Here is a 26380-nt window from a genome sequence, read left to right as displayed (position 1 = left end):
ATACTTTTTGTGACTTTGGCTTAGTTAAGCATGAGCAAAGACTGTTCAGATGAAACGAGTCTGTCGTTTGAAATATGTAAAAACTCCTGCCTTGATTTGAGAAAGATCGGATATCATGGCTTGCTTTACCACTTACATGTAGGCAAGTGATTAAAATTAGTTATGGCTGTTATCTGCTTTTTAAATATATTTCGGATTAAGTCCTTTTCAGATTGATGCCTTCTACATAAAATATACTTCTTCTATGCAGAAGTATATAAACTTTTAGTTTGCATCGGTTGAAAGGCTTATGAAAAAGCGGAGAGTAGGTGGAGTTTCAAAGTGCAGCTCAGATGAGCACTGATTAATAAGTATTTCTTGGCAATATAGAAAACTTAATTTGTATTAAAATTATCAAGTATTTCTGACTGCTAAACAGAAAGATGTAACAGAAAAATATAACTCCATGTAATGTCATGCTATACAAATGAGAAACTATTCAGAAAACTAACACAAGTAACTTCCCAGAATAAGCTGAAAGTTATGTTCCACTTCCAAATACTAACCTGCTACCTCCCATGTATTTACACAGTACATGGTTATGTTACAAAATAATTGGATATTTTTTTTCATAAGGAAGAGTTTGTGGTGGCATTAATCTGCTACGAATTTCTGAAATATAACTAAAGTATTCCTCTTCTGAGTCTGATAACATTTGTCAGTATTTTTCGTTTTACCCTTTCTGATCAGTAAGTGTTTTTAATTTCTGAATGCAAACTCGGGGTAGTTGTATGGTACCTGGAGCCTGTACATGAGTTTAAGGCAGTTCACTGATGCCATTCATTTCTAAGTACCACTAATCTGCACTTAGACTGAGCACTCAAATAAGGTGTTGTACTCAGACCAATCTAATACATGTATCAAAATTTTTTTTTTTCAGTTACACATCAAAAGGTGTACATTTTACATTAAAATTAAAAAGCAGTGATTGAATGTAAACAAAAATGTAGTATTTTCCAGGTACTTTAACATGGACTCCTAGGGGTTTGGAATAAAGTTTTGAATCCTTATGTAAGAAATCTCTCTGTCTATATATGTATATATGTAGTTAGATATATATATATGTATATGTATGTATATATATATATATATATATATATATATATATATATATATATATATAGTTTAGATATATACATATATATATATATATATATATATATATATATATTTACTATGGTTCTTTCATTATTAAGAAACCTGAAATGTTTCCCCTAGCTCCCAGAAGGGTGGGGAATAATATCTGATATCCCAGAGCAAGGAAATTGGATTGAACAAAGGACATTATGTTCACCTGGATTTCCTTACAAAGATCTTCATATACCAATATTATAACTTTGAATGTTTTACTGAACAAGTTCATGTTCTTTTATTATCACCTCAAAAACCATACCCGTTTAATATAGTTATTTAGTTTGGATTAGCTTAATTGAATTACGTAATTGTGTAAAATCTTAATTTATCTGTGAAATTCTGTCACCTCATATAGTAACTCATTTATGACTGTGCTCATCCAGAACAAATAATTCTCAGCTTAAAAAAGTACAAGTGCTTCATAAAATGGTGTCAGTTCAGCAAATAAAAATCATATGCAAGTATGCAAATAACCTTTTTTGTTTAATGTCACATAAGTCAAAAGTAATAATTTGTAAATTATTCTTAGTAAAGCTAAGAAGGGAAAAAGGTGAAGAGAATGAAATACAAGAATAAAAATGATTACATGCTTGATAAATTTAAAGTTGCATTACAAATAATTATAGACATGAGTACACTGAAACGTAGTAATACCTGTTAGTCATATTGTGTTTATTCACATGTTGATTGCTGCCACTATGTATTATGAATTTTAAGAAACAATTTCTAAAAAGAGAATATTTATTTGCATAATATATTCTGTCATTACATAGATATTTCTTTTTGGTAGATAGGAATGGAGAAGAGAAAGGAAAAGCTAGATAAATAAGATGTTGCTGATCTATATTTTAATGCATTTTGTCTTGTCTTGATTTATTGTGCAACATATCCTAAAGAATCTCACTGTAATTTTAATCCTGTGGCATAGCTGCAGTCACATAGAAAATTTGTTTTCCAATATGATTTATTTCTGTCAATACTTGTAATTTCTATTACATTGACTGTTTTCCTAGTCCTACTAAGGCATACATCCGAAGAAGCACTTATACAAGAGATTTAAATACTTGCAGTAATATTGTACATGATTAACATTATTCATTTTAAGTAATATAATATAAAAATTAAACTGATATTTATAATAAATTTCTATATTGCAGATATTGGTGTAAGTTGTACACTTTTTTGAATAATAAGATAATTGAAGCTCTTGGTAAAATAGATCACAGTATGTTATGATATATTGAAAAAAAACTTCACCCGTTAATTTACTTAAATTATAGAGACCTCATTTATGTTGGTAGTTATTGGTAAATATTTAACATGTTTTTTTTTTTTTACATCCTTTATTTTCATTAACATATAGTTATGGAAGGGTGGAATGGAATTAATCCTGCTTCTGTTGGATAGGATGACGTAGCTAGAATCACTATCTAAATCAGGAGTGTTATACTCCATGTAGGGAATGAAAGCTAAAGTAACCATGTTTAATGTGATATTTTTTCTTTTTCTTGGCGTCTGCAATTTCAAACATTTTATCCATTTGTATTAACATGAAGTCCACTAGGTTTATTGTCATTTGCATGCACTGTTTAAATGGTTTACTCAAATTGTGACCTCTTAAAATTTTGAAGTTCTTGATCCAAAATACTTTTTGGATTGAATTGATAACAAATTTAAGTGTATTTCTGTTAATATTAATGGATTAAATAATGGTTGCAAAATGATAGCTTGTTTAAATAGTTAAAACTGTGTTATTTCCAGGTCATATTCATTCAAGAAACTCATCTGTTAAATGATAGAGAGAGATTTAATAATAAACTTTGTACTGCAATAGCTAGTTTTCAATATAATCAAAAAAGAAGAGGAGTAGCTATTTTTTGTGGAAAAAAATTATGCCAGATATCTTGAACACGTATAGTGATGATAAAGGAATGTTTTGTTTAGTAACCTTAGAAATTAATGGGAAGATGTATACTTTTATTGACTTATATTGTGTACCTGTTATAGGTGTTAAAACAGTCGAACTTCAGCTTGATCAGATCATCCAACATTCAATGGGTAACATAATTTTGGCAGGCGATTTTAATTGTATATTAATTGAGAAAGATGCTAACACACAGGGAAAGTGTAGACTATCAGCTACAGCCAAAGCATTAATAAATGTCATGAATTTATTTAATATCAAAGATATTAAGTGTTCAGTCACTGATTCAATATTTTTTGCGCATTTCTCAAATAGATATGGAACACAATCATGAACTGATAGTCCATTTCAAGTGACCTAACTACGAACTTGGTTAAGGTTAAAATAGTCTCATGCCCACTTTCTGATCATAACTCCATAACATTTGAATTCTTTTTGAAACATAAAATATTCACATTAAAAGAATACCAGCATATATAACAGATGTAAAAGATTTCAGAAATATATTTAGTAAGGAGGTACAGACTTGCATTGAATTTAATACTAAAGACGTCTGAAATTTATATATGGGATGCTCTAAAATCTTACTTAAATGGCAAAATTATAAATTGATGCACCTTAAAGAAAAAGTAGTGGGATAAGGATTTACTTGAAATACAGGGAAAAGTAGATAAACTGAAATTAGGAAGTCAAAATGACAGTATCTTAATGAAAGAAATCTATAAACTACAAAGCAAGTCTATAGAAATTCCAAGTCATAAAATTAAATAAAATTTAGAAAAGATTAAACTAACAAATTACTCTCTAAATCCAAAGTCTGTGGCGTAAAATAGCCTCTAGAAAAAAATGCTAATTAGATCAAACCACATCAAGGAGTTGTACACAGCTGATAAAGTCACTGTGATGGAAGATATCCTAAGAAAATTTAAAACTCATTTTAGTAAAATTAATCAATTTAATCCAGCAATGGATTCACAAGATGCAATTGAAACTTTTATTAGGAACTAAAAATAAATTGACAGATAAACAGTTGAACTCAATAGATAGACCTATATTAATGTTGGGACTCAAAAAATCTAATTAACAAACTAAACCCTATCAGAGATCCAGGCAATGATGGCATAATGTCAGAACTTTTATAAGCTTATGCCTAAGGATGCTTTAACTGAAAAACATGAAGTAAGATGTTTAAAGATTTGACAATAGTCCCACCTTCATTGAAATATACGCTTATCTCCAATTTTGACAACAGACAAGTACCCAGCCAAATGTTCTTCTTAAAGACTAATTTCATTATTAATTGTTTATTACAAAATCATGTCTATCCTTGCTAGAAGAATTCAACAATTTCTTCCATATTTAATCAATAATCAAACTGGATATATAAAAAAATAGAAAAACTGTAATATTAAACTAATATTAACTGTAATTGATTATGCTAATAACATAAAAGATAATGTAACTTTTTAATAAGCCTAGTCATCAACATTGCTTTTGACACAGTTGGAAATATATTTTATTGGTTTTGGAAGAATGTAATTTCTCAAAGGGTTTTCTGCAACTCCTAAAAATTCTTTGATTTCGTAGCTTATATAAAATAGGTTCTTATGTTTTGGAATCAATTTTTGTTACTAAAGGAACAAAATACTGATCAATATAAGAAGAATCCAGGCCACCTTGTTGAGGTAAAAAACAGTCTTTATGATAATCCAACAATTCCAAATGTGAGCGCTTTCATCTACAAGCTAGACTTCATCAGATAAGAAGCATATACATCTGCTACCCTTTCCTTAAATACCATTTCCCCTAAGTTAACCAATTAACATTTAAAAGGGAACTCATTTTGAAATTGCACTTTTCAAAAATTTTCTATCTCTGTGCATTTTCCAAAGTGCAGCTCCTACAGAACAATTCCTAGGGAAAAAAAATCCATAATAACCATGAATTAAAAAAGTTATACATAATGTAGAAAGAAATATATATTTCTCATGCTACTACAACCATAACTGTGCATATTAAAATGAGTCAACCCCCTGCGCCAAAAGGTATGTTATAAATAAATTATGACATAAATCCTGTCAAAAATGTTTGCAAAATATATAATTGGATCCAAAATTCTCATTACCAAACATACTATAATAAAATGGAATTAAAAGATCTTAGAAAATACTTATTACAGACAAGAAAGTGTTGACTTTTTTTGGGTAATATAGGGCAATATGGGGCTAAAGCAAAACCTGCTAAATGTTTTTTGCTTTAGATATTAGAACAGGCTTGATGGTTACATATTCATTCAATCCTGGTGTAATAAAAGATTTTAATCTCAACTGCCATTTCAATTCTTTACGCAGCAGAATATTTTTTATATCTCCCCCCTTCCAGTTGTTTTCTGTGATAAAATCAATAATACCAAATTTGAAACCATTGTATGCTGGGCATACCAATGAATGTTTATATAAGGCACTCGTCTCTTTCCCTGTTCTTATGTCATATTGGTGCTCATACATTCTATCTTGTAGTGCCCTTTCAGTTTTTCCTATATAGAATGCATGGCAACCCTCACATTTAGCCATGTATACTATCATCCTGGTTTTGCAGTTACCCTTACAAAATCTTACCACACTATTTAAATCGTTGTTCAACCTAATCCATGTGTCTCTCAAAATCATATTACATAGATTACAGTTACCACAAGAAGTGGTAGCTTTTAAAATACCTTTCTTTTTCTCTCCTTGCTCAAATATTCTTTTGAAATTTTTTCCAGTTCTATATGTAAAAAGAGGTATATTCCCAACTGTTTCATATACTTCCTTGTTTATTTTCAATGTATTCCAGTTTTTTTCTAATTATGTTGGTAAATGATTCGGAAAACATATTGTATTCTAAAACACAGGCCCCGTAGAAATTTTTACCTTCCTTCCCTCTTTTTATAGTTACATTGGTTAGAGTTTTTCCCAAAAGTGCCACATATTTACTTCCCCAGCCTCTATACACTTCATCTAAAATTTCAATAACCATGTCAGTAGGGATTGGAATATGCACAGAGATAGAAAATTTTTGGAAAGTGCAATTTCAAAATGAGTTCCCTTTTAAATGTTAATTGGTTAACTTAGGGGAAATGGTATTTAAGGAAAGGGTAGCAGATGTATATGATTCTTATCTGATGAAGTCTAGCTTGTAGACGAAAGCGCTCCTATTTGGAATTGTTGGCTTATCATAAAGACTGTTTTTTACCTCAACAAGGTGGCCTGGATTCTTTTTATATTGATCAGTATTTGGTTTCATACTAATTTAGACTAAAGGAACAAAGCAAGGCTGTCCTTTGTTACCTTCGCTTTTTTTTTGATTATGGAAGCATTTGCAAATTACATAAGACCAAAACCAGATGTTAAAGGAGTACAAATAAACTGCAGTCTAAACTATAAATGTAAGAAATTGGTCTTATGGGGGAATAGGAGTACTTGATTTAGAATTGTATTCCTTATCTACTATTATAAAGACAATTACTTTTTGGACAAATAATTACACTGCTAAATGTAAAGACATACAAGAGAGTATGTTTAAAATCTAACCGTCTAATATATGCATAACATAAGATGACCAATAATTTTCTTTGGTTAAGATTATATTTTGGAAATTCAAAAAAAACCTACTAATAAATTCATCTTATATCCCATGAAAAATCCAAAATATAAAGCTTGGCTGTTCTTGGCATTCCCTGTAGCATATACACAAGATATTATAAGCACAATCAATACAAGTACAATAACTACATTTAAAGAAAATAATGTAATGTTTTGGTAGCAGTTATATCCTTTGATGGATAACGAAAAGTTACATTCTCAAATTTAATTTAATAATGAAACGTGGTTAGATATTCAAAATTGTAGATACTCGGTAGAGAAGAGTCTAGACTTAATGCAACCATCAACAACAAAAAAAAAAAAGTTCCAAAGTTTATAGAGATTATAGCTATATTGATGCATCAAAATATTGCATGAAAAGGACTTCTAACTAAAAGATGATTAAAAACAATACAGAGTATTGTAAAGGAAATTATTGGGGCTATTTTAAATCCTTTAATAATTGTTACCCAAGTGAGAATGAAAAAAAAATGATTCCTCTAAACAAACCACTTCATCCTTAAAAATGGAGAGTATTTTCTTGGAAATGTATACATAAAGCATTTATTACATCGCATAAAATAGAATTAATGCTTAAAACGAATGTTGGATGCTGGAGATGTAAGTTGAACATCAAAGCAGATTGGCAGCATATGATTTATGAATGTATTGTAATTAAACCATTTTGGAATTGTGTTAATTCTTTTTTACAAGCTGTATTCAGCCATAATCAGCAATAATTTTACACTAAGTAAATCATTAATCTTATTTAATACTGCAATTCCTTCATGTGTTAAAAACAATAAATTATTCTCCCTATATGTCTAACTTCAGACTCATGGAGATAATGGGGAAAGGAGTAACTGGACCCCAGAAGCACAAAAGGTCAGTAAATTTCTTCCTCAGTTTACAGAAGGGGATAATTTTGATAGTTTCATTCATATGTAGTATGATATTGACCTAAGGCTCTGGGTATGGTTCCTAACCCCCTTACTCCATGGTAAAGCTGTAACTATTTTGTCCAAAATGTCTGACGTTGACTGTTTTAATTGTACTGATGTTAACAACTGTTTGTTAGAATTTTTTAAGCTAACACCTGAAACCTATAGGAAAAAGTTTTGTGAGCATAGACGCAAGGCAGATGAAAGTGTGTGTGAATATGTTGCTGAACTGAGCGCTTATTTTCATAGGTGGGTGAGTGGATGTCCGGTCACCACTTTTGAAGGGCTGGCAGACCTTTTGGTGAGGGAACAAGCCCTTAACACTTTGCCTAAGGACATGAGGATCTGGTTAGCTGTTAGACAGTATGCTACTTCAGAGGAGTTGGGGAAGAAAGGAGACCTATACCTAGCAAGCAGGGCATTCCTGCACAGGAAAGGGACATCCAGTACTGCTCATGGGTCTAAAGGAACCCAAGGTGGGCAGCCCAGACTGCCCCAACAGAATCTGCCAGTAGTAGGGGAGGCCACTAGTCTAGGTACATGTCCAGGACCTAGGATTAATTGTTTTGAATGCAACCAATGGGGCCATGTGGCATGCAGATGTTCACGGAGGCAAGGTGGGGAACAGAAGTTGAGGGAGTCAGTAAGTGGGGAAATACAAAATGCCGGTAGTAGGTTTTGAGACAACAGGAGTATCGAACTACCATCCTGCAGATGTCCTGATGGGGAAGGATTTTGATGAGGCAGTACTGTGTAGGCTTCAAGACAAGCATGTGGGTCTGGTAGCCTGGGGCTGACCCAGACAGACCGCATACTTGCAGCCAGGAATGGTGAGGTGGTTACTTTAGCGAGGGAGCTACTCTGTAGCAGTGAGAGTGAAGGTGAGCCATGGCTGCTTGTGGGTACTGATGTTCCCTTGGACAGAGTGACTGCAAAGGTAGTGGTGAGTAGTAGTACCCAGGCTGACAGTGAGGCATCGCTGTCAGAGGATGCCAGATTTCCTGTGGAAGGGGAGGGTTACAAATAGTGAGGTAAGACGGGCTCCGCTCTCCGACCCTACATTGCAAGGCCTGAGAGAAGTAGCTAATGATGGACCTGATTTTCAAGGGGAGGGGGAATCTGTATACTGGGACAAAGGGTTACTGTGTAGAGAGTAGACCCCTGAGGGAGGACTAGAAGGTTAGAGAATACAGCAGTTGGTAGTGCCTAGAGCCTACCGTCTGGCACTTCTAGCCATAGCCCATGGTATTCCCTTTGCAGGTCATATGGGCATAAAACGTACAAAGAGACATATTATGCAGAATTTCTATTGGCCTGGAATTTCCAGAGATGTAGCCGGGTACTGCAGGACCTGTGAACAGTGCCAAAAGCTAGGCAAGGCAGAAAACAAGGCGAGAACTTCTTTGGTGCCTTTGTCTATGATTGAGGAGCCATTTTAGAGGGTAGCTATGGATATTGTGGGTCTTCTTGAGTACCCCAAGTTCCACAGGGAAAAAGTCTATCCTAATGTAGTAGATTATGCTACAAGATACCCTGAGGCAGTGGCTGTGTCCTCTATTGAGTCAGAAAAGGTGGCAAATGCTTTGTAGGAGAGTTTCAGCAGGGTAGGTTTCCCAAAATAAATACTGACTGACTGAGGTGCCAATTTCATGTCAGACCTGCTGGCTTGTCTGTGGAAGTACTCTGGGGTGAAGCACCTGAAGACCACCCCTTACAATCCCCAGACTAATGGTCTTGTTGAGAGTTTAAACTCTACACTCAAGTCCATGCCACAGGCATTTGCAGACCAGTTTAAGAGGGACTGGGACAAATATTTGCCCCATCTGTTTGCTTACAGAGAGGTTCCCCCAGAATCCACAGGTTTTTCACCCTTTGAGTTGTTTGTATGGGCATAGAGTGAGGGCACATCTAGATTTAATTTGTGATGAGTGGGAAGGTGAGTGTGAACCTCACAAGGCGTCTGTTGTGGCATATGTCCTTAACCTCAGGACAAGGCTGAGGGAACTCATGGGTTTGGCCCAGGAGACCCTGGCAGAAGCCCAACAGAAAAAGGTATGATATGGCAGGAATGCTCGAGCTGGAGAGTATGCTGTAGGGCAGTAGGTAATGGTTCTCATTCCTGTCGGGCAACAAGCTGCAAGCAGCTTGGGAGGGACCATACAAGGTGGTAAGAAAGGTAAGTGATGTTAACTACATTGTAAAACTGCTAGGCAGGAGGCAGGGGCACAAATTGTACCATGTTAGCATGCTGAAACCTTACCATGATAGGGAGGCCCTTGTGCTGAGTATTTGCAGTGGATTGCAGAAGGAGTCTGAGGGAGATCTGGTGACTGATCTTCTCAGTGAGGCTTGGACTGACACCTCAGTGGAAGGGGTGGCAATGTCCCAGCAGCTATGTCCTACCCAGGTTCAAGAAATCCGAGCAGTGTTACATGAGTTTGGGGGCATGTTCACTGGGAAACTCGGGTGCACTCTCCTGGTGCAGGCCCCTTATAGGGTGCCTGAGAGAGTTAAACAGACCTTGAGGGAGGAGAGATACAGGAGATGTTGGAACTAGGGGTAATTCAGGAGTCCAGCAGTCCCTGAGCCTCCCCAGTTGTGCTGGTTCCAAAGAAAGATGGCAGCACCAGGTTCTGTGTGGACTACAGGAAAATAAATAGTCGCACAGAGTCAGATGCTTACCCCATACCTATGACAGATGAGGCCCTTGAGCAGCTGTGTGGGGCTAAGTATCTTACAACCATTGATCTTTACCAATGGTTACTGACAGGTGCTCTTGACTACCAGTGCTAGAGAAAACTCAGCCTTTGTGACTCCTTTTGGCTTGTATGAGTTCACAAAGATGCCCTTTGGGATGAAAAATGCCCTAGCACCTTTACAGAGGCTGGTAGGTCATATCCTAGCAGGCGCAGGAGGGTTTACCCTTGCTTAACTAGATGCTATTGCCATTTACAGCCATTCCTGGCAAGAGCACCTTCATAGGTTCATAGGTTCATAGGTTGGTACTAGGCTATCAGCCCTAGGGCCTATACAAGCCTAGCCATAACAATTCCATGGCTATTTCTTCCCACATTATTTACTTTCCTGGACCCCTGTCTAGCAGGGCGACTGACGTGATCCCTGGGGTGAATTTCCTTTCTCCCATCCAGTCGTCAAGGTTCCTTTTGAAGAGGTCCAAAGAGGCACTCTGCTTGACATGTATGGGCAATCTATTCCAGAGTCTGGGGAGTCTCTGGGTCAGGAACCTATCCCTCCAGCATGTTTTGTTTATTGTGATGACAAGGTTTAGATCCCTGGAGCGTGTAGCTCTGAGGGATTGGGATTTCTTTAAGTGTAGCATGTCCAACAGCTCTGGGTTTGACATGGCCTTGTATGTTAAGCAGAGATCCCTCTGAGTAGACGATATGCGACAGAGTATAGCTGGAGTTTTTTAAGGCGGTCAGCGTAGGGCATCTGCTTTAGGCCTGTGATTCTTTTAGTGAGGTATTTCTGAGGCCTTTCCAGTTGTTGCAGATGTCTTGAGAGGTACATACCAAATGGGCGTTGTATTCTATAATGGGTCTAATGAGGGATGAGTACAGTGGGACAATGACCTCCTTTTTCTGGATGAAAAGCCCTTCGTGATGAGGTGTGCCACATAGAAGGATTTCCTGACTGTTGTGGCGATGTGGTTATCGACGTGAGACCACTGTCCACCTGTGTCCCTAAGTCTCTTATCACACTTTCTGTGTTTAGTGTACTGCCACCTATATGGTAATTCATGGATACATGTTTTTTCCCAAAGGGATAACAATACATTTCTTGGCATTGAGCTTGAGCCCATGGCTCTGGCACCAAGCATCTGTTTCTGTAAGGCCCTTTTGTAGAGTATCCACATCATTTAGGGATTCAATAATGGCTCCCAGTTTGCAGTCATCTGCAAACTTTGTTAGCCAGAGTCCCTTAGTGTTGACCTGTACTTCAGAGAAGTAGATGCCAAACAAGAGCGGCCCCAGGACTTAACCCTGAGGTACTCCACTTGTCACTTGTCTGGAGCTGGATTTGGAGTCAGCTACTTTTATAGTGTGGGTTCTATCAGTAAGCCATTTAGCAACCCATTGGGTGACATAGGGATTAATGCCCAACTTAGTAAGTTTATCTATGATTCCAGAGTGGGGGATGGTGTCAAAGGCCTTGGCAAGGTCTAGATAGGCTGTGTGGACCACCTTACCCTTGTCCATGGCTCTGGAGACTGATTCAAAGAAGTTAATCAGGTTCAGGAGACAAGATCGGCCCTTCACAAACCCAAACTGGGTGGGGTCCAGTGTTTGAAGGTTGCCAATGTCTTTGTTTATAAGTTCCATGATAATACGCTCCATGGCCTTGCAGATAAGGCTTGTCAGACTGATGGGACGGTAGTTTCCGGGATCCAAGGTGGATCCCCCCTTGTGGATTGGGATAACTGTAGCTCTACGCCACTCAGTGGGCATGAAACCTGCAACATGTCAGAGAGGTGCTGGGCAGACTACAGAGGACAGGGTTGACCATTAAGCCCAGCAAATGTCAGGTGGGTATGGCAGAGGTCTGCTACCTGCGACATAGAGTGGGGAGTGGTAAGATCAGGCCAGAACCTGTCAAAGTGGAAGCCATTTGGGCATGGCCTGCACCTGTTACCAAAAAGCATGTGAGGGCTTTTTAGGGACAGCAGGTTACTACAGAAAGTTTGTCCATAGCTGCTCCCCTCACAGACCTGACAAGGAAGAACAGGCCAAATAAGGTAGTGTGGACCATGGCATGTGAGCAGGCATTCCAGAAGCTTAAAGAAGCTTTGGGAGGACCCCCTGTGTTAGCCAGTCCAGATTACAGCAAATAATGTTTTGTGCAGGTTTATACTTCAAACCATGGGGTGGGGGCTGTACTTGGCCAGATTTCTTCAGAGGGAGAAGAGCACCCAGTGGTTTATTTCATTTGTAGGCTCCAATCCTACTTCCATCCTGCTATGCAGCTGGAGAAAAAGAATGTCTAGCCATAGTTTGGGCACTGCAGAAACTTCAGACTTCTCTGTATGGAAGAAAATTCACTGTATTGACAGATTGCAATCCCCTAACATGGTTAAACAGAGCCATACAGCAAATTGTAAAAGTTACTACGATGGAGCCTAAGGTTGCAAGCATATGATATGACAGTGAAGCACTGCAGTGGGAGTAGCAATGCCAACGCAGATGAGCTCTCAAGACAGGGAATGGGTGAAGGTATACTCAGATCTATCCCTCTCAAGCAATGTCTCTCAAGGGTTACTTGAAAAAATAGCTCGAGTTCTCCGGGGGGGGGGGGGGTAGGGGGGGGTAGTGAAGATATGTAAACGATATGTGAAGGCTGCCAGCCTAGCTAGATAGAATTTTGTAGATAATTCTGTCATTTGTAAATATTAATATAAGCCACAGGCTTAGTAAGAAAATTGTATTGGATGTTGAACTTCAAAAATGTAACAACATTGCTCTCTGCTGGAGGAAAGCTAAGTCAAGCATTCCATAATTGTTTGATCTCAAAACTCTGAGCTGAGATGTCTGGCTGAAGGAATTCATCTTATTGTTTTGAGACCAGAGTTAATTGCTTGAATTTGCATCTATAGTGTTGTTTATTGCTGTGTTTCCAGACCAGGTGCAAGCTTACTAAGAAATGTAAATGTAGAGTTTGTCAGCCTGGGAACCAAAGAATTGTTAATGATGTAATCTAAAATGAGTCGGCAGGATGTATTATCAATTTAAAGGACTTTTAGAGACAGTGAGAGAGTATTTTGCATTTGTCTTGAGAACATCCAACTCCCCAGCAACTCTGCCTGTGGTCTGTTTGTAAGGATCTTAGACTTTAGTGTCTGTCTTTAGAAATAGCTAGGAAATAGGAAGATTAGACTAGTTTTACTGCATTGATGTTAGAACTATTCTACAATATTATTTTGAGCATTTTCTTGTATCTGAACTCTCGACTAGCACTGTGTAGTAAGAAGTATTGTTTTGTGTTTTTCTTATTAAATATTTTTAAACCTTTGAACTGTGGCTGTTTTGTGTAGAGATAATTTAAGCTCTAGAGTACATTGCATGTATATAGTGATACTGGCCAAGCCACTCCAATAAGCCTTAGAAAGGTTCTGGTCACTGCTAATTGGATAATATTGCACAGTAATAAATATTGCACAGTAATAACTGGACACCCTTTGATAAGGGCCTTATTAGTAGCCGATGTTTGTGGTTGGTGGCAAGTGGTACTACAGTATAGTCTAGGCAGAAGTGGCATAGCTTGAGAACCAGTGCCAGCCTTCCCCAGGAGTGTCTGTGTGTTTGTATACAACTCATATCTCGAAGTGTGTGTGTGTCAGCTACTTTGGCAGGGACACGAAGCACTGGTTGGGCAGAGAGTGTGCTGGAGATTTTCACTTGACCACTAGGCTGAGATCTGGACTGTATTGCTGTGCCAGTAGGGAGTCTTATTGGGGATTTGGAGAGAAAGGGAGAAACCAGCCCCAGACTGACTGATCCACTGTGTGTTCTTAAGGGAAATTGTACTTTACTGTATGTGTATTTGTTATTCTTCCCAATGTGGACGCCCCTCACTGGTGTTAGTGGTGAGGATTGAGGCTCCTTGATTGCTGGGCCAGTGCACGGGCATCACAACCCTCTCTCCACAAAGAGAGCATTACCACAAACATTTACTACTTCATAACTCACTCTGCATAAAGAAAGCATTGCCTCTACTTGGAAAAGTCTGATGACTGTAGTATGCAATGAAGCCATCGTGATGGCTGTAGTAGTCTACAAACTTCTCAACCTAAACTCATTTCCTTTCTTTGTAGGTAGGGTTTCAGCTAGATCACACCATGCAGCTTTAGAGCCCTCTCCATCTAGGTCTAACTTCATATTCCACGTGATCATGCATTCTGTAATCATTCCACAGAGCATGCATTCTGTAGATTTGCTCATAAAATCTTTGATCCATTCTAACACATGTAAAATCTTTACCCGTTTACCCAAAATTTCATCCCAAATTAAAGCAGTGCCTGGTCAAAAACATAAAATGCAAAAAGGTCTGCAGTAAAGGTGTTAGTTAAACTGAAACACGCCATTGTAATTCACTTCTATCCTGCAGTTTGTAATGCAGTCCTAAACAATCCCTTGACTTCTGCTCTCTCTTCTGAACTTTTTTTTTCTTTTGTCTCTGCCTTCCCTCAGTTTCTGCCTCTCTTAAATACTGCTATTCCCCCTCTTCTCCTCGGAGTCTTTCACTGTCTCCCTTCAGTATCACTTTTACTTCTCTACCCTAAGGTTATAACTAACACTGTTGTATCAGCATTTATCTGCTTAAACTTGCCAGGTGTGGTTGTGTTGTAATACGTTGACGTAACTGACAGTAAATGCCTTTGTCGTTACTCGCATTGTAAAATACAACCATGTGTAAACCTGCAGTGCTTTTGCCTTTGTAACAACCTTGGGCTAAACCTGAAAATAGTTGAGTAGGATTAGTGTCCAGTCAACAAGCAAACAAATAAATGAAATAAAAAGCTCTTAATACTAAAGACGTGTTGTTAGATCTTGCATTCTTGTTTGTGCCATACAGGAAGGATAGTGGATAAGCCGTTGTAAAGAAGCTGTAAGTTTAACTTTCTCACCTGGGAGACCAGATTGGTGGTAGTGGTCAGTCTGCTGTTAAAAGCCTATGCCCGTTAAACACAAAATACTGGAACAGAAGGAAGAAGGCACACACAAGACCTCAGTAATAAAATGAAGCGCTTTTCGTTTATGTTAGATCATAAACTTCATCAGACAAAATTTTACAATTCAGGTCACATTTAAATACATAATAAGACAAGTGCATTAACCAATCAACAAGTAGGATACATTAGTTAAAATGAAAACTAATAACGAACACACCACCCCCTTAAAAAAGCAAATGAAATTCATTTAAACACACAGAAATACAAATAATTTCTGTCATCACATCAACTAGTCTAATACTAGAACTATGAACACAACTTAACTATGGTATAAAATCAGTTTTACTCTAACTACAAAAAAGTTTTTTTAATAAAGAAAAAAAGAAGAAGAAAAAAAATTATGAATAAAATTCAAAATCTAACTTCATTCTATTTATTAATAAAGTTAACTAGCGATTTAAACTTTTAAGTTTTAATATGCTACTTATAACACAGCCATCATTTAAACCAGGCTGATGGTAAGCGTTAAACCTAATCTGCCAGGAAAGTTCTAACTCTTCAAGTTTTAAAGCATCTGGGCCACCTCTTGAGTTAGTGGGCACTTGATCAATAACAATAAATTTAAAAGTATGACCAGGAAATAGATTAACATGTTTCGCTAGGGCATTTTCAAGTTTGTGTTTCCTAATAGCGTAAAGATGTTCATATACGCGTTCCCGTAGCTTTCTTTCAGTCTTGCCCACGTAAAACGCTGGGCAAAACTGACACAAAGCCAGGTAAACAACCATCTTGGAGTTGCAGTTGTTCCTAAACTTTAAGTTATACACAAAGTTGTTCACTGAAATTCTGTTGGATTCTAAGATAAAACCACAGTAGTTACAAGCTTGGCATTTATACATGCCAGGAGTCCTAACAGGGTTAGATCTGAGTCCTTCACAGTAGCTTTTAAGATTTCTACCTTTTCTATAGATCACTACGGGTTGATCCCCCACTTTAGAAAAGACGTCAATGTCACCTTTAAAGATGTCCCAATTTTTCCTAAGAATCCTGAAACAGGCAGAACTATTAATACAATAATTGGTAATGAAAGCAGAGTTAAATCTATCTGGTCGTAAATGGTTATCTAAGTCCTGGTCAACAACAAGGCTGGGAGGCAAAGTAGTGATAGATGACCCAGTGGACCCATTAGACAATAAGGGAACATAAACCAAGGTGTGACGTTTATGAGTTACCTCGTGAACTAATTCACTAATAAGGTGTAAGGGATACCCTCTAGACTGAAACATTTCTTTGATAAATAAACATTCCTGGTCAAAAACATCATCCAATGTTGTAATACGTGCTGCTCGGACTAACTGTCCTTTGATGATAGCACGTTTTTGGTGGTAGGGGTGACAACTCGTGTAATGTAACATGGAGTTACAGTAGGTTTTCTTTCTGTGAATTGATGAGACAAATCTACTTGACAAAGTATCTTTAGTCAAAGAGATGTCTAAATAATCAATAACCGAAACATTAAAGTTAAATGTAAATTCAAGAAATGAAGTCGTCGAATTAAAGTATTCAACCAATAGTTCAGCTTCTGAAGCGTTACCATCCAACAGAATAAAAATGTCATCCAAAAAGCGGGTGTAAAATATGATGTTATCTTTAAATAAGTTGTTGTTAAATACAAACTGATGTTCCCAATAGGCCATCACCATGTTGGCCACACTGGCCCCACATGGGGAGCCCATTGCCACCCCTACTCTTTGAAGGTAGAAGTCACCATCAAACACAAAAAAGTTATTTTTCAAAATCAACTCCAGTAAATCACCTACAAGTAAGATGTCATCATTAGGACTGTCTAAGAGTCTCAACATTTCTCCTACCCAATCTATAGCTATAGTGTGGGGAATACAAGTATACAAATCCTTAACATCTATAGTTAAAAAATTGTAATTTGGATTGTATTCTAATATATTGATGTTACCTAGAAATGTCCAGGAGTCCTTACAGATTTGTTTTAAACCAACAAGGTACTTTTGTAAGATACGGTCAACCACCTTTGCACAGGGATAAGTGGGGGAACCCCTACTATCCACTAAAGGACGCATAGGTGGATTTTCTATGCATTTGTGGATCTTGGGGATCCCAAAAAGGCTAGGAAACCTTGGAAAGGCGGTGACCATAAAGTTGTACAAATCACGGGTGATTTTATCCTCGATATACAGGTCTTCAATCACGTTCTTAATCCTGTTATATGCTGTATTAATCTCAGATCGGGAACTTGTGTCATAAGACTCTGTATTAAGTAAAGTCTCCATCCTATTAACATAATCTAGTTGTTCAAACACCACTACACCTCCTCCTTTATCAGGCTTACATACTCTTAAATTATTCAATTTAATGAAATCCAAGCTATCCCTTTCTGATCGCATAACACTAGGTTGATATGTGTTAAAGGTGTCAAGGGAAACAGAATTAACTAAATTTCGAAAATCCAGTTCACAGAATTGTTCGAAAGTTTTAATCAAAGGGTTAAGTGGTGGGTTAAATGTACTAGGGATGTGAAACTGACTAGTTTCCCTTTGAGGGTCTTCACCAAACATAACCCTAAAGTTAAGCTTCCTAGTAAATAACTTTAGGTCGATAATAGTTTTAACTATATCCAATTTCCTAGGTGGAACATAGGTGTTGCCTTTAGACAGGAGTTCAACAACCTCAGATGGAATAGTCACATTAGAAAAGTTATACACAGTAAAATCACCCTTATCATTAACTAGAAACGTTGGAACTTTACTAATTACATCCTCATCAACCACAGTAATAGTGGCGTTAGTAGTAACAGAACAGTCAAGAGGTACATCAGTCAAGTCTCCGTCAAAAACTGGTAAGACACTAGGTTCACTAATGTTAAATAAGACTAAGTCATTCGGCAGACTTTCACTGTTGACTCCAAGTGGTAAACCTACCACTTTACAGTTCAGTTGTTCTTCTGTTTCCTTTTTTGGTTCGGTTGAACTGGTTGTTGCTGTTTCTGTCTCCCCCCTAAAAAATTTTGGTTGTTAGATCTCAGGTTGTAGTGACCAGATGTACTACTCGTCTGATTAGACACAGCGTCACTGTAAGTAAATTCACTTGCCCCATTTTGAGGTAGTACATCGCTAAAAACCTGATTATTGTAACCTGGAACTTGGTCGTTGTTGTTCTCACGTCCAGCACGACCAGTACTATTGACTTTGAAACTAGTTTGGGAAATAGAAGGTTTAGGGTAGGCTACCCCATCCTGGTAAGCCTTTAAATCCCTATCGAGTTTCTTCACCTTATTATGTTTCAGTTTGTTCAAAAATATATCAATGCTGGTAAAAATACGATTGTATTCGTACTTATAGTGAGCAAACTCTATGTTAAGCTTTATTTTCTTATCAAGTTCCCCAACTGTCTCAGTCAAAGCCTCAACTGCAAACACATAGTGTTTACACATAAGTTCCAAGAGTTCAAACCCTTGCCGGTCAAACAGTGCTACAATTTCCAAATGGAAAGGAGAATTGGGTTCAAGCCCAGTGGGGTTCAAGCATTTATCTGCTTAAACTTGCCAGGTGTGGTTGTGTTGTAATACGTTGACGTAACTGACAGTAAATGCCTTTGTCGTTACTCGCATTGTAAAATACAACCATGTGTAAACCTGCAGTGCTTTTGCCTTTGTAACAACCTTGGGCTAAACCTGAAAATAGTTGAGTAGGATTAGTGTCCAGTCAACAAGCAAACAAATAAATGAAATAAAAAGCTCTTAATACTAAAGACGTGTTGTTAGATCTTGCATTCTTGTTTGTGCCATACAGGAAGGATAGTGGATAAGCCGTTGTAAAGAAGCTGTAAGTTTAACTTTCTCACCTGGGAGACCAGATTGGTGGTAGTGGTCAGTCTGCTGTTAAAAGCCTATGCCCCACCAGTTGTGGCTGTAACTTATAGAATGTAAGCCTTTTGCAAGCTGCTCTTTGTTTTCAGGTGTGTCTCTTTAGGGCTGCTGTACATGTTACCAGATGTGACTTTCACAGAGAAACAAGAGTAGCTTTTCTTGGACCTTCTGTAATATTTTCAGTCTCAAGTGTGTGTGCTAACTTCTTTCTTGTTCCCTTCAGTGGGATGTGTAGCTTTATTATTGCAGGAATCTTTATCGTCTTCATGAGAAAGTTCACTGGGGAGGAAGGGCCTTTCAATGTCAAGTAGCTACCTCATATTTGGGAGAAGACGGAAGTTAGGTCCTTCAGTGGAACTATTTGAAAATTTGTTACATTGCCTCCAGGTTGAATAATCTTCCTTCATTACCTGCTGACTGAATTTGACTGGGAAGTACCTGTACACGTTTGTCTGTTACTTTGTCTATCAGCAGCACTAGTGAGACAGTCGTGGAAAGCTGTGCTTACATAACAAGGGTAGCTTGCGCTTGAATCTCATGTTCTGGATAGATGGATGTCTGAGGGATGAGATAACCTTTTTAAGTACTGTAGTACATAAAGCACATTTTGTGAATGTTACTTGGGCAAGGCCCAAGTCGTTTGATTTAATTAGCAAAGTGCGGTGAGTTAATTTATCTGTCCATCCATCTGTCTTAGATGACCCTGTGGTCATTTTTAGCAGGATGACTTGAGTAGAATAGCTTGTAAAAAGGAACCAAAGACACATTACTTATGCCTAGAGAGTTTAATGCAAGTAGACAGTCATGACCAAGTCTTTATAAGCTTGCTTGCCAAATATACCATGTTGTAAGTTTCTTTTGGCACACCTGATACAGTTTGACTAGACAACAACTAATGTGTCGTTCTGTTTCGGTTTGTTACACGTGGCAGTCCGTGTTGGCTGTGGTGGAGTGCAAGGAATTCTCTGGTTTGAGAACATAGTTACTAATGAAGATCATGGCATTCCTTGCAGTGTACCTGCACAGAATGTTTATGGAGTTAGGTTTGTTTCAAATTCTCTCAGCCCCTTTTGAAAATGAGGCCTTATATGCTTACAGAATAAAAGATTAATTATTTTAACATGTGACCATTGGAGATGTTTTTGCTTGGATTCTTTTTGTTTAAATTTAGAGGTTTTTTTTTTTACCTTAAACTTTTTTTCTTTAGTATGAGAGACAGAAGAAATTTTATGCAGATCTTGAGGAGAAACATGAAGCTTCAGAGCTACAGATAAAGCAGCAGTCATCCGAGTACAGAAATCAGCTTGCACAAAAAGAGGTTGGTGAAACACTGAAAATAATTCTTCACTTAACAGATGTAGCTTATGCAGCAGTTATCTGTGTCATCAGAATTACATCTCAGACCTCTAAATAAAATAAATAAATACATTAAATAAAAGTCTTGGTTCATTGGCTGTAGAGCTGGCAGCATGTGTAAGAGAATCAATGCTGTGTCAGAAACTAGAGAACAACAAACTAGTTAAGGAGCGTGTGTGTGTGTGTGTGTGTGTCATGCATGTGTGTGCCTGTAAGTTAATTACCACCATGCATATGTCTAACTAAATGTCTTAGCAGTACAGCAGTGCCAGTAATGTTAGTGCAGTTTTTGCTTTTTGATTTTGAGTTGAAGCAAGATGTCCCATCCATTTTTTTTCTTTACATTGCATCTACATTGGCAGCTCTTTTGGCATACAAATACTATTTAGAGTCCTGTTCATTCAGTCAGCCCAGTCTGACATTCTGACTTATGGGTCCTCGAGCCAGTTGTCAGATCTGACTGGGCAAAAGTTAGTGCTCCAAACTGGTGACAATTTTTAGGAAATCTTTTCCCCTTATGCTCTAAAGCACAAAGTTACCTCAGATCTCATTTGCTGCTAAAGTGAACCGAGATTGATTCGATCCTGGCATTCAGCTAAATGCTTCTATTTGATAATTTCTAGTTATTTGATATTGATAATTTCTTGTTCCTTGCATCCTTATTGCTAACTTTTCTTTGTTATTTAGTTTTTTTTCTTACGTTTGTTTTAGTATTGGGCCTATTCTCATTGTTGCCTTTGTAAAGCTATTTCTCTGCTAAAATAACTGTTAAACTTATTTATACTAGTAGTTAGTAAAGGTAGAAAATGTTTTTTCCCTAGTGTCTGGCTATCTTTGTCAGACTATTGGATTGAGCATTGAGTGCCTCAAAAAAACTGCTTCTTCAACATGGGCACGGAGAAAAGTTTTGGGAAATGCCAAAAATGTGGGCAAAAAAAAATCCCGCCTGAAGGTGCCCGTGATCTGTGCCTAATGTGCTTATCTGTGGACCATTTGTCAACAGATTGCTCCACATATAAAAGCCCCCAGGCTCAGAGTATTTGTCAGACTGCAGAAACAAGCTTGTAGTTAAGGGGCTTTTAAGGTCAGAAGGTCTTCAGAGAAGTGTAGATCCAAGGAGTTTAAATCCAATGAAAGGCACCCAGAGGAATCGCAGCTGTCTTCAGCTCCAAAAATCCTCCGATCAGAAGTGGCTTCAGCTTTGATGCTAATGCAGTGTCTTCATTGGCTTCAAAACTGTCTGAGCTGATTATGATTCAGGACAATTTACCCAAGATGTTCTTAAGCAAGATTTCATCTGAAAGAGAACTGTGCAGGATCCCTTTTCGACCAGCTTCCACATTGTCATTTAATCCTTGAGCTCCAAAGGTATATATGGCTGGATGTATCCCACCTCTTCGAAGGTGTATATGGCTGGCTGTATCCCACCTTTTCTAGCTACTTCTCAAGTGTGGATTTTGGCACCAGTGGTTTTGGATATATCCTGACACGAGATCTGTTCTGTTTGTGTTGACCACAGGACCTGGTTTAGCATTCGAGGTGTTGAGGTGATCTGACGTATTTAACTGTGAGAGTAGTGGAGCTGAGGCCATATACTGAGCCCTTCTGTACCTTCATTGGAGCGGTCTCTCATGACTTCTTTGGTGTCTGATCGGCTTTTGAGTCTTCTGCTCTGATCCCCTCCCTGAACTCATCTGTGCTCTTTGTTTTAGGGATGCTGATGTTCATCGTGTTTCACTGTTGCAGTCATGACTGTAGGGTTCTCCCCTGCCTGCAGGCAGTCCTCGGTCGGCCAGAATCCCAAACTCTGGGTCCGGCGTCGGCTGTTCATCACTGCTCCCTGACGTCAGAGCGCCAGGAGTACAAAGCTGACAGCCGACGCCATTTTCTCCAGTCTTTCTTGCCGTGCGGTGATAGCAGTTCGCAAGTGCCGGTCGGCTGACTCCTGACGATTTTTTCTGATAAATTTCAGTCCGAAGACTTTCTTCTCCACTCAAAGCTAAGTACCCTGTTGGGGAAACCTTTTCTTGCTCCAGTCCGATGTCAGAAAAAGTTAATAATTGCATTTCATGTGGGAAGTAAATGCCTCATAAGGATTTTCATTCTTACTGTATTCCTTGCTTAGGCCCTGACCACGACATCGCTAGTTGTCGGTTTTGTGCTAGATTCAATCAACATACAATTAAACGAAGGTACGATTTTGCTTTTCATTACTTCGGTAGGTGCTTTAACTACAAAATGTCATCGGATACGGTTCCGGCTACCGGAGTTCACAAACGTCGCAAGGATAAAGACAGGCCTCCGAGGTCCAAATCTGATGATAGCACACAAGCGGAGCCAGCTTCAGGTTTGGCCGTCGTCAGTGAGGCGCTTTTGCAGCCCCTGTCGTCGGCCATTTCAGAACCGATGGCCTAAACGGACTCTCATGAGGAGCCAACAAGGTCTTTAAATATCTCTATTGCAGGACCTTTGGACTATGCTCCTTGGGATGGGTCCGGAGCCGCTGTGCAGGTACCGGCTTCCGAAGGGGTTTTCAGGCCTACTCAGCTTACAATAAAGGCAAAGCCAAAGACAAAGGCAAAGACGACTCCTAAATCAAAGACTGTAACACAGGCCTCTTCTGAACCGGCTCCCAAGTCACAGAAACAGTTACTCAAGATGGCGGAGGATTTACTTACTATGATTAGGGGTTCACATCCCCCTCCAGATAAAAGGCCAAGGCAAGAGGTTTATTATGATTCCTCTGATCAGGCTTCTGTTTCTTCAGTTTCCTCTTCTGACCAGGAATATTCTTTCCCTCCTTATGAGGATTCTGATGCTGAGGAATCCATTCCTTCAGCTTCTCCCCCTGAGGATTTCTCTTTTGGGGAAACTTTTGCATGAAATGAGGGAACATTTCCAAAGGATTCTGATGCTGAGGAATCCATTCCTTCAGCTTCTCCCCCTGAGGATTTCTCTTTTGGGGAAACTTTTGCATGAAATGAGGGAACATTTCCACTGGGAAGGACAGGAGTATTCAGAATCTAAGAAAAGACTAAGGGATTTTCTTCTTCTCCCCCAACATAGACCCCTGGCTATTCCTCCTGTTTTGGTTATTGTGGATGATGCTTTCTCGGAGGCTAATTTAACCCCCGATTCTTTTCCTCCTGCTCCTGTCAAGCCAGATAGCTATTACAGGGTTCCTGATTCCCACCAGTTTTTATACAAGAACCCTTCTGCTGACCCTGAAACCATTTCTCAGGGCCCTAAGGGAGTTAAGGCCGCTTCTGCCAAAAATCCCATTCCCACTGAAAAGGACTGTAGATCTTTAGAAAGATGGGGCAAAAAAGTGTACACTTCTGCTACTTTGTCCATCAGGACTTTAAACTGTCAGTTTCATATGCTGAAATACCAGCAATTCCTCTTGTCTGTTTTAAAACAAAAGCTTACTTCCATTTCTGCCTGTGCAGATAAGGAATTACATGACTTATTGCATGCCACTGAGCAAGTTGGAAAGCATGGTTTACACTGTGGATTTGATGCCTTGGAGGCTTCTTGTAGGGCTGCTGCCTCCGGCACAGTCATTAGAAGGCATGCATGGCTAAAGGAACAAAATTTGCCAGAACAAGTGAAAGCTAAATTATTGGATGCTCCTGTTCAGCATAATGTCTTGTTTGGATCAAAAGCTGAAGAAGTGATTAAAAAGATGGAGGATAAGGCGAAATCCATGCAAACAGTTAAAGATTTCTTACAAGTACAGCCACCAAGATTTAGCAGAAATTGGCCTTCTAAAAATTGGTCCTTTCCCACTTCAGATAGGCCTCAGAGAGGTAGATATAGACGCTCCAGAGGAAGGACTCAAACACAAGGTTCTTATAGACCAAGACAGTGGACTGCTTCCACCCCTAGGGGAGGAGAGGACAGGTCACAAACTCATAGGAAACAAACTCATTGACTCCCTCTTTTGGGCTGCAGGAACTTCTTGCCTGGAAGCCCCTTTCGGAGGAAAACTCTCTCTTTTTTATCAAAATTGGACTCGTATAACCCAAGACAAGTGGGTTCTGGATGTGGTTCTAAGAGATTACAAATTCCATTTTCATACCCTGCCAAGGCCAAACGGATGGCCAGACCTTCCAAAACATCAATGGACAGAGGCCTTAAACCAGGTGGAAGCTCTTTTGGCTATGAAAGCCATAGAACTGGTTCCACTTTCAGAGATGGGACAAGGTTTTTACTCAAGGCTCTTTCTAGTCCCCAGGAAGCAAAACTCATGGAGACCCATTCTGGATCTGTCAGTCTTGAACACCTTTCTAGAAATTCCAAAATTCAAGATGCTTACTCTCCAGCAGCTACTTCCAATGCTGTCCGAAGATGCTTGGATGGTAACTCTGGATTTAAAGGAGGCATATTTACACATTCCCATCAGGCAGGAACGCAGAAAATACCTCAGGTTCAAGGCCGGAGCGAGGCACTTTCAATTCTCTGCACTGCCCTTTGGATTGTCTACTGCGCCCAGGGTCTTCACCAAATGCCTGGCTCCAGTAGTAGCTTACTGCAGACTCAAGGGAATTCAAATGTGCCCTTATCTGGACGATTGTCTAATTCAGGCAGACAGCAAGGATGTCTTACTCCAGCATCTAGAATTTGTTCAGAACCTCCTCAAGTTCTTGGGTTTCTCTGTAAACATAAAGTCAAATTTGACACCCTCACAACAGATAACTTTTCTGGGTGCTCTTCTAAACACCACAATCCAGATGGCATTTCTAACATCCGAAAAACAGTTACTGCTGGCTTCAACTTTCAAAACCTTGGCAACTTTAACTTGGCTATCTGCAAGGAGATTCCTGCAGGGTCTGGGTTACATGGCCTCCTGCATACTTCTCGTACCATATGCAAGACTACACATGAGGAAAATACAGTGGTACCTAAAAAGTGTATGGTCTCAGCATTGCCACAGTTTAGACGTACTGATCTCCGTCCTTCCTTGCCTTCAAAAGGAATTTCTTTGGTGGTCCAGGGCATGTACTCTAAACAAAGGGAAACCCTTCCGTCTGCCTCCTGCCACTCAGATTCTAACCACGGACGCCTCGGATTATGCTTGGGCAGCCCATTTTCAGGGCAACTGTCTGCAGGGCCTTTGGACAAAGGATCAGAAGCACCTGCATATCAATTTAAAGGAAATGTTAGCCGTCCAGGAAGCTCTACTGGCCTTCAGGAATCTTTTACACCCAGGTCAACTACTAATACGGACAGACAACACCACAGTTATGTGGTACATAAACAAGCAAGGGGGATCTCATTCCTACCCCCTTTGCAGACTAGCCATGGATCTATGGAACACAGCTCTAGCTTGCAATCTGGACCTTCAAGCTCATTTTCTACCAGGGAAGCTAAACTTCCTGGCAGACAGTCTGAGCAGAAACCTTTCGGATCCACACAAATGGATGCTGGACACCAAAATATTCAGGATAACAGCAGTCTGGGGATGTCCTCACATAGACCTCTTTGCATCCCACCTCAATCATCAACTACAGAATTTTTGCACCAGGACTTTCCACAAAGAAGCTTGGAAAGTGGATGCCCTATCATTCAGTTGGACGAACCTTTCGGGATATGCCTTTCCACCTCTTCCTCTTCTTCCACGGGTATTATTAAAGATAAAACAGGACAAGCCCAAGATGATAATCCTGCTGGCCCCAAATTGGCCTCGACAGATTTGGTACCCAACTCTAAAAAACCTATGTCTGGACCCCCCTTGAGTTTTACCTCAGTCTCCGAACCTTCTGTCCCAACATC

The 26380-nt window shown here is 38.9% G+C and overlaps 1 protein-coding gene across 1 annotated transcript in view; it reads left to right on the top strand.

Moving 5' to 3' along the window:
• Positions 1–26380, top strand: part of TRIP11 (thyroid hormone receptor interactor 11) — a 1664886-nt gene that overhangs the window by 181855 nt on the left and 1456651 nt on the right. The window contains exon 3 of the mRNA XM_044073627.1: positions 20457–20567. Within this exon, the coding sequence (XP_043929562.1) occupies positions 20457–20567 (111 nt within the window). The remainder of the gene's footprint in view (positions 1–20456; positions 20568–26380) is intronic.

The sequence above is a fragment of the Protopterus annectens genome, chromosome 6.part0 (genome assembly GCF_019279795.1).
Source record: "Protopterus annectens isolate FY-2018-M chromosome 6.part0, PAN1.0, whole genome shotgun sequence".
Taxonomy (NCBI): domain Eukaryota; kingdom Metazoa; phylum Chordata; order Ceratodontiformes; family Protopteridae; genus Protopterus; species Protopterus annectens.
The sequence above is the reverse complement of the archived record's forward strand: the minus strand, read 5'-3'. Positions and strand labels throughout refer to the sequence as shown.